Source organism: Phacochoerus africanus, chromosome 4 (assembly GCF_016906955.1).
Source record: "Phacochoerus africanus isolate WHEZ1 chromosome 4, ROS_Pafr_v1, whole genome shotgun sequence".
NCBI lineage: Eukaryota > Metazoa > Chordata > Mammalia > Artiodactyla > Suidae > Phacochoerus > Phacochoerus africanus.
In genome coordinates, this window is record NC_062547.1 from 32090439 (window position 1) to 32100001 (window position 9563).

General features: G+C 45.6%; 1 protein-coding gene across 1 annotated transcript; it reads left to right on the plus strand.

Moving 5' to 3' along the window:
* The first annotated feature begins 908 nt into the window (after positions 1-908).
* On the plus strand, positions 909-8442 carry KCNA4 (potassium voltage-gated channel subfamily A member 4). The gene is made up of 2 exons (XM_047774271.1): positions 909-1336; positions 4428-8442. Exon 2 carries the CDS (start codon positions 5212-5214, stop codon positions 7177-7179), a length of 1968 nt encoding a protein of 655 aa, XP_047630227.1. The 5' UTR covers positions 909-1336; positions 4428-5211; the 3' UTR covers positions 7180-8442.
* Positions 8443-9563: the final 1121 nt, after the last annotated feature.

A 9563-nucleotide genomic window follows, 5' to 3' on the forward strand; every position in this document is an offset into this window, starting at 1 on the left:
TAAGCAACCCTGGAGTGCATCAAGAGGAGAACGCTGCTGCAGGCGCACTCTCCTGCCCAGGGCAGGTGGTGAGTTGTCTGTTGTTTAATGGAGGTGGGTGTCATTGGAGATCTGACCACTACAACAGTCACTTCCCAGGAGCCAAATCTCTCAACAACAAAAGGTTCGCCAAGGGCTCCTCCCCTCCTTCCAAAGCCCCTTACCCCAGGGGCGGACTTGCAACCTTCTCATAGCCCTTCGTCCGACTCGCTCCCACTCGGACCTCAACTCCCTTGGGCAGCCCTTAGCCTGGGTCGGATTCCAGTTTCCGCAGTCCTCCCCTCCTCGGGGTCCAACACCTGTTTAAAGTGGGTCTCCTTTGCGCGCTGGAGGTCCGACCTCTGAGTTAGAGGCCGACAAACTCTGCAAGAGAGGCAGAGCCCAAGATGTCTGGGCGCGCTCGCAGGCGACAGGAGAGCTCCGTGTTGGCAGCCTTGCCAGAGAAGCAACCGGGCCCCCGACCCCTTGTGATGCCGGGGGTGGGAGGTGAGGTGCTGGGGGGCCGATGCTGAGAAAGCGGGTCTGGAAGAGGAGAAGACACACAGAAGCACCCCGCACTGGAGACTGGACCTCCCGTCGAAGTCGGCCTCCCTGTGGCGACCCTCTCTGCGGTCGGGACTCATTTCAGCTCCAAGGGGTACACCTTTCCCTCCGGGTTTAGTTTCTTGCCTATGGGGGCGCCAACCAGGGATTCCTGGAATGATTCCCAGTGGCTGGCAGGAGTCTTGGCGTCGGGGGGCCGAGCCGGGAGGCGGGCAGTCGCGGCGTCGTGACTGTGCCCGCCCAGCCGAGCCGGTAGGCGCCCCTGGCGACAGCCGTGAACGCCACACCCTCGGACGGCCCTAGCCCCGCCTCCGGCCGGCGCGCGCTCCCGGCCAGGGGAGGCGTGTGCTGCTTCTGCAGCCAGAGAGAGAGAGGGAGAGGGATGGATGTTGGAGGAGGAATTTGGGCTTAACAAGTGATCGCTGCTGTCTAGGATTTTGTTTCTTTTGGGGGGGAACCTTGACTTCCTTTCCCCGTCGAGCCCTTCTGTGCTGAACTCCAGAGGAACCAGAAGTCTTGGAGGGTCTTCCCTGGGGCAACCCGTGTCCCCACCCCCGGGCTCCAGCACCAAAGACTCTGTGTCCCCTTAGCCAGGCAACAGAACTTGTTCCGTGGATATTCTGGAGCCTCCACCTGCCACACTGGAGTGATTCCTTCTACCCCCAAGATTTTTCTTCCCCTCCTCCAGCTGTTGCAGCTTGAGGGGGGAGAAAACAACCGGAATTTTCTCTATTTTGCATCGCGCCTAGGAATGGTAAGTATGATACCTCTTATCTTTCCTCCACTCTCCTCTTTTGGCTGTTAAAAAACAGTGGACATTTGAGGGATAAATAATGACGGGAATGTGACAGAAGGGCATGAATGGAAGGCGGTTAAAAATAAACCAGGAGGTGGGAGAAGGGAGGTGCAGATGCTGCGCGGCGCTCCGGGGGGCCAACAGTTGTTATTTTCCCAACCCAGGGGATGGGGTGCGTGCGCCCTGCTTAATGTGCCCGAGCGGGAACCTAGGTTTGGAGGCGAGGGCGCGATTAAAGATGTCGTTTCCCAGCGAGGTGGGATTGAGATTTAGCATCGTTTTGCCTCGTCCCAGACTCACTGGTTCCGTTTCTTTGGGAACAGCTGGTGAATGGGTTTGAATTGCTGCTTCTCCCAACGTTTGGGTTTGCATTCATTTCTGAGCATTTGAGCAACCCATAGGGACTGTATAAATGGCGTGCGTTGAAGTGGGTATTTCTCACGGTGTTGGCCCTTGGGATTCCATCTCTCAGTCTCTTTTCTTCCTCCTCTCTCTGATAAGGTTCAGGTACCACCCTAACACAGTGGCAGGAATTAGCACTGAGAAATGAAAACAGCCTTGTTGTGGGGGTGCGATGGGGATGGGAGGAGGAGGGGCGGGATGCTTGCCTGTTGTTTTGGGGGTGCAGGGATGGGGGAATAGGTAGTCAGAAAAATCCTATTAGTTGATGATGTTAAAGACGAAGGGACATTTCCCTGCAAAAAAGTCTCCCCATAAAGTCTCCTAGGAGTCCACTTACATAGATTTTCCTAACATGAATATGTTGAGTTGAGAAGGAAGAGAGATTTTAAACTAGTCTAATTTGCTGGTTGGAAGGATTTTTTTTCCTCTTTTCCTTTCTCTTTTCTTCTCTCCTTCCCGCCCTTCTTTCTTCTGTCATCTTATCCTTATTCTAAGATTGGGGATAGTGAGGTAACTAGTAGCAAATTAAAAGGAAGGTAATTTACTTTTTGTACAATGGGGGAGGGAGTTAGATAAACAAAAATGAACAAACCTAAATAAATAAATAAATCAAAGAAATTATTTGGTGTAAAGAGGGCAAATCTAGATCTCCTACAGAGTTGATTGTGAATTAGAAGACCCTTTAATTCATGACCTTCTGGGAGTCAGTAGAGCAGAAGAGAGTGTGTATGTAGTATACAAATTTACAGGCACTTTGGTTACACCTGAGGCTTTATATAAATAGTGTATTATAACTGCTTTGGGGGGTTGGGGAAGAAAGTGAGCAAACTCTCAGGCTATTTGGCATGTGAAAGTCTTTAAAGGATGTTGGCCTTGACCCTTCACAGTGAAGATAGAGATCTGGAGACCTTGTGAGTGTAAATATTTCAGAGTATGAGACGATGTTAGGAGTCAGGCAAAAGAAGGAGAGAGAATGTTGTTTGAGAAACTTTCAGAGGTGTATTTTGTGGGTTTTGTGTTCCAGTCATGCTTATTTCTTACCCTGGGAGAATGTGTATGATTGGGAAGATCTTGTTTGCCACTTCCCTACTTGTCACTTCATGAAACCCAGTGTGTGGTGTGTTTAGGCTTGTAGGCTGACAGGATTCAGCAAGGAGCAGCAGGTGGTCAAGAGCTATATCCTGTTAGTGGCTCCAGAAAGCCATTTCTCTTATGCTCCCCAAGTACTTCCAGTTATAGAAGCTGGTAGATGCCCTAAATTCTGGATGTCATTATCCTCTCCACTTCTCTGGGCCACTTTCTGCATTCTTGGAAGTCCTTTTGGACGGAGTGAATGGAAGAAGCAAGAGGAAACAGAAGATTGGGGAAGGAGCATTTACAGGTCCTGGCAGAGATGAGTTAGTAGAACCTATGGAGAACAAACTAAGGCAGAAAGGCCAGGAATATTAAGTGACAATGGGGACAAAGCAGGGTTTCTCAGAAGATGTGAACAGAAATCGGGAATTGGAAATAAAGGTGGCCAGGAGGAGAGAGAGAGAAGAGGGTGGAAGTTTGAGGGATGGGAGCTATGGTTAAATTATAGGGAAGAAAGTGTCATAGACTGAAAACAAAGTGCACACAAAAATGGGATTTAAAACATAGAGAGATAGTCCCTTGAGCATAGTGTAGGAGGAAGCATCGAGGTGGATATGGGGGAACTGCAAGGAGAGAAGATGATTATTAGAGAAGTGAAAACTAGGATTAGCTATTAGGCTGTGGGTGGTGGAGAGTATTCTGGAGTCTGCGGAACAGAAAAACAAGGACGTGCTTCAGGGAGTCCGGGAGTTCCAACTTAATACAGGCCATTGGTGAGTCTCAAAATGTCCTGGATGTCCCCATGTTCTGTCCTTTTACGCTTAGACAGTGATATAAGGGTATATGCATTTGGGGGTGGATAGATTGATGATAAAAGTTTAGGTTACTGTCATAGTTATTAATAACTGCCAGCATTATTGATATTCCTTATGTACAAGGCACTTTAATATTCTGTCAACATCCATTCTCTCATTTAATCTTTACAAAAGTGGGGTGAGGGAGGTTGTATGATTATCCACACTTTGTAGATGAGGTGACTGAAGCTTGTTCAAATGGTGGAGCCTGGATTAAAGAAAACTAGTTTTTCCAACTTCTCTAATCCTGAATCAAGACAAAGAGGGTGGAAGGCCACTAAATTCAGAAATATTTTATGAGTGGAAATTTTTAAAAAATGCCTTGAGATCAATGAATGATGGAAGCAGCTGTACAGTGACAGCATTGGTACTGTGGAATGAAGAGAGTGAGAATTAAGACCTGGCATTAATGAAAAGGTGGATTGAAGGAAGAGCCATGTGGGTCCAGACTGGAGAGAGGAAAAATAATTGAGTTGCCATGAAAGTAGATGGTGCTGAAATAATGTTCAAAGAAGAAGGAAAGAAGGATGTTTAGTGAGAAGGAGATTTAACAACCTGCCCCATACACCTTGGAAATTTATGGTCACTTTGGTGCTTTATATAGTTTGCTTGCTTGAGGACAAGAGAAAGAAGTATATGTGAAGGAAACACTCAGTTTGCTCTTTGTTATTTGATTTTTTTTTATTTTTCTCCTATGCTTGTTTCCCTTCCTCTTTCAGGTGAAGTGGCTTCTTCTGCATGATTTTAGCTGAAGGATGCTCCGCATTTCCTTGATTTCTATGGAGACCTCAGAGCTGGGCTTGCCCCTGCTGACACCTCATCTTGCACCCTCTCTACCTCCCAAGGTCTTTGCCTCTAACACTAGCTTGGCATTGCCCCTGGGTCCAGGAATCCTGTGATGAGCTGAAGGGGAAAGCCTAGAGAATCATCCTAATAGGCTGTGAGCAGCAGTGCCCCGACGAACTTCAAGTCACATGTTAACATGGGTCCAGTCGTCACAAGAAGGCAAGTGCTAAGACGTAAAGGCTTATTTGCATTTTATTTAAATCTGATGGACTGAGCTTTGGACAATTTCCATGGCAGAAAAATATATTCCATTTTCTAGGCACAACTCCTGCCTGTTGGATACTTGCTGCCTTTGATTCTTGCAGCAGCGTCACCAACCACATCCTAGACATATTTACAGACTTGAACATCCACCCCAAAACAGGTGTTTGGGAGACCTCATCATTTTCTGACTTAGGTTTGAAAGTGCCAGGCTGTTTCTCTAGACCAGCCAAGCTCTGGAGAGCAACGTTGAATCCCTAGGAAGAGAGAGCATGGGGCGTGCTGATTTAAAAACAGAAAATGCAAAGTTGGACTGAAAATATCCTTAGTCTTCCAAGCAATCTGCTTAAGGGTTCCAAACTTACCTTAATTTGGTGAGAAAAGAAGCTGCCCTATTTTTCTTTCTTCTTCTTCTTCTTCTCCAAGTGGAACCAGCCATTTCCCCAAACCGCCACCATGGAGGTTGCAATGGTGAGTGCGGAGAGCTCAGGGTGCAACAGTCACATGCCTTACGGTTATGCAGCCCAGGCCCGGGCCCGGGAGCGGGAGAGGCTGGCTCACTCAAGGGCAGCGGCAGCTGCCGCTGTCGCGGCGGCCACAGCTGCGGTGGAAGGCAGTGGGGGGTCTGGAGGGGGCACCCACCATCACCACCAATCTCGGGGGGCCTGCACCTCCCATGACCCTCAGAGCAGCCGGGGAAGTCGGAGGAGGAGGCGACAGCGGCCGGAGAAGAAGAAAGTCCACCACCGGCAGAGCAGCTTTCCCCACTGCACCGACCTGATGCCCAGTGGCTCGGAGGAGAAGATCCTGAGGGATCTGAGTGAGGAGGATGAGGACGAGGACGAGGACGAGGAGGAGGAAGAAGAAGGAAGGTTTTACTACAGCGAGGATGACCACGGTGACGAGTGTTCCTACACGGACTTGTTGCCCCAGGATGATGGGGGCGGCGGCGGCGGCTATAGCTCAGTCCGCTACAGCGACTGCTGTGAACGCGTGGTGATCAACGTCTCGGGCCTGCGCTTTGAGACCCAGATGAAAACCCTGGCCCAGTTTCCAGAGACTTTGCTGGGGGACCCTGAGAAGAGGACTCAGTATTTTGATCCTTTGCGAAATGAGTACTTTTTTGACAGGAACAGGCCTAGCTTCGATGCCATCTTGTATTATTACCAGTCTGGAGGCCGCCTGAAGAGGCCAGTCAACGTCCCTTTTGATATCTTCACGGAGGAGGTGAAGTTCTACCAGCTGGGGGAGGAGGCCCTGCTCAAGTTTCGGGAGGATGAGGGTTTTGTGAGGGAGGAGGAGGACAGGGCCTTGCCGGAGAATGAATTTAAAAAGCAGATTTGGCTGCTTTTTGAGTACCCAGAGAGCTCCAGTCCAGCGAGGGGCATAGCCATCGTCTCCGTCCTGGTCATTCTCATCTCCATTGTCATCTTCTGCCTGGAAACCTTGCCAGAGTTTAGGGACGACAGGGATCTCATCATGGCACTGAGCGCTGGTGGGCACAGTGGGTTGTTGAATGACACGTCGGCCCCCCACCCTGAGACCTCAGGGCACACGATCTTCAACGACCCCTTCTTCATCGTGGAGACAGTTTGCATTGTGTGGTTTTCCTTCGAGTTTGTGGTCCGCTGCTTTGCTTGTCCCAGCCAAGCACTTTTCTTCAAAAACATCATGAACATCATTGACATCGTCTCCATTTTGCCTTACTTCATCACGCTGGGCACGGATCTGGCCCAGCAGCAGCAGGGGGGTGGCAACGGGCAGCAGCAGCAGGCCATGTCCTTTGCCATCCTCAGGATCATCCGCCTGGTCCGAGTATTCCGGATCTTCAAACTCTCCAGGCACTCTAAAGGCCTGCAGATCCTGGGCCACACCCTCAGAGCCAGCATGCGGGAGCTGGGCCTTCTCATCTTCTTCCTCTTCATTGGGGTCATCCTCTTTTCCAGCGCTGTGTATTTCGCCGAGGCGGATGAACCTACTACCCATTTCCAAAGCATCCCAGATGCATTTTGGTGGGCTGTGGTGACCATGACAACTGTGGGCTATGGGGACATGAAGCCCATCACTGTGGGGGGCAAGATTGTAGGGTCTCTGTGTGCCATTGCAGGTGTCTTAACCATTGCTTTGCCAGTGCCAGTGATTGTCTCTAACTTTAACTATTTCTACCACAGAGAGACTGAAAATGAGGAACAGACACAGCTGACACAGAATGCAGTCAGTTGCCCATACCTCCCTTCTAATTTGCTGAAGAAATTTCGGAGCTCTACTTCTTCTTCCCTGGGGGACAAGTCAGAGTATCTAGAGATGGAAGAAGGAGTTAAGGAGTCTCTCTGTGCAAAGGAGAAGTGTCAGGGAAAGGGGGATGACAGTGAGACAGACAAAAACAACTGTTCTAATGCGAAGGCTGTGGAGACTGATGTGTGAATCTCGTTCTCCACCCACCACTGCCCCCTTCCCCCAATCCCAGCATCTCCAAATATATTTATGCATAGAGAGTGCAGTTACGAAAATGAAATATGCAAATGAATCCAATGCATATAGTAGTACGCCATTTAATGGTTATACATGGCATAATTGTTACTAAACTTGTATTACATATCAAATAAATGATACATCTTGGAGAAGAGGGAGGCTTACATAGGAGCAAATCTATCTTTATATTTTTTATTAGAATGCAAGAATTTTGCACATTAACTGGAAGAGGTGTTACAAGTAGAGATAGTTTGGTGGAGAGAATGTGTGTGTGTGTGTGTGTGTGTGTGTGTGTACACGTGTAATTAAATTGTCAACGTTGTTAGTAATTGTGCAGTGATGGGAAAAGTTGGCATTTTGAAGTATTTACTATGTAAGAACTAATGAATTTAAGCAGTCACTTATCAGTGCTTTAATAGCATCTCATGTCTTTGGATTCCATAGCTGTTGTTTTTTAAAAATTGTAAGAGTTACTATGTAGAAAAAAAAAAGAAAGTGAATTATTTAATAGAATATAGGTCACAATTTTATCTTGGATTTAATTAAAGTTTATTTTTAACTGGATATTAACTTTTAAAAAGGCTGCAGGGGCCTTTAGAAATTGATTATATTTTATTATTAATTTTGGGAAGATGTGACAGCAAATGCCTAACAATAATGGGAGAAATTAAATTGGAGAAAATGTATTAAGTTTTGTTCACAGATATCAGGACTGGAATTTTCTTTTTCTTCTTTTTTTTCTCCTTTGCACTACTTTATATGCTGGAGATTGAGAGAGACTTCTTACTGTGAATGTTTACTAATGTAACAGTTCAATGACAATCATTGGAAGAATGATTTCTTAATCTTATTTTATTGTTTTCTTTTTTCTTTGTGTGAGACGAATGGCCACACAGATAACAGCACATGCTTCCCTTCTCTTTTTAAATCTAAATAACTGATCTGCAAAGGGACTGTGAAGTCAAATTTAGCAACTGAATCTTTTGAAATTGGTCTGTTACAATGATGCTTCTGAAACCATACTATTTTAAATATTCTTCTGCCTTTAAATCCAGAATAATTTAACCAAAGTTAATGCATGCACTGAAAGAATTTTTGAAGACGTAAGATGCCCAGCAGCTACAGTGATTATGGCTTAAGAGCTTTCTATTAATGTGCAACATAAATGCTAGATTTATTAAATTTATTTGTTTGTGCAGCGATATAAGCACAGAATGTGGGGATTCACATCAGAATTTAATATTCTGTTTCCTAAAATTGATATAAGAAAGAATTGTGTCAAAACATTTGGTTTCTACATTATTATCATTATTATTTTTTATTAAAGGAATTTATGACACATATAACTCATGACAAAGTGTCCTAGAATGTGAAGTAACAGCTAGTGATTGGATTTATACAGTTAAGTCATAATGAGATATAGGTTAGCAAACTCAGAATACGTAGAGGCCTTATTCTTATTCTCCAATATGTCTTCAACTTTCATTCTTTATAAAATAGTTGTTCTGAGGTTCGGGGAACAGTGCTATATAGGGTATCTCAGCACATAATGAACTCTGACAACTGTGAACTTAAAAAAAAAAAAAAAGAGCTAGAATAAAGCTTTTTCGAGCCTTTTAATCCCTAGCCATCATTTGATAATAATACAGATCTTGCCTCTCCTTTGAATATGGTTAAAATTCAAAGTAAAGTCAATGTTACGTTTCAAGCCAAAGCTACTCCTTCTCTTCACCCTTTTCCCCACCACTTTAGAGAAACACCTCTCAGGAACACTTTTTGGAGAATGAAAAACAGGAAGGGGGTGGAGGGAGGTCAATTGAATGTGCAGACCAGAAATTTCAGTAATGAGGACAGAAAAAGAAAATGTCATCTTGCAACAAGACCTCAAAGGTGACATTTTAATATATTTTGGATTTAAATTAAAAAAAATGTAATGAGCATTAGACTAGGGGTAACACTATTTGGGTTGGTCACCATTCATTTGGGAACGTCACTCTGTTAATCTCTGTACCCCAGTTTCCTCATTAGTTAAACAAAAGAGGGCACATAAAGCATTTGTTACATCACAGAGTTGTTAGGAAAGCCAGTGAGAACATGTGAAAAGTCTGAGATGTTGAGTTCCTTATAAATGCCTGTTGTTATGTCTAAATTGCTTAATCTACCTCTGGGGAAAAAAAGGAGATTGAGAACCCATGAGTTACATCAGCTTTATTAGGGTATTGTGAAAATCATGGTAATTTCTTTAATTTTGAGCTCCTTACAAGAAGTTGATTTGCAGACACAAGACAATCTGTCATTAAGTAATTTGTTTCTTCTTTTGGGGGAAGATCCAAGGC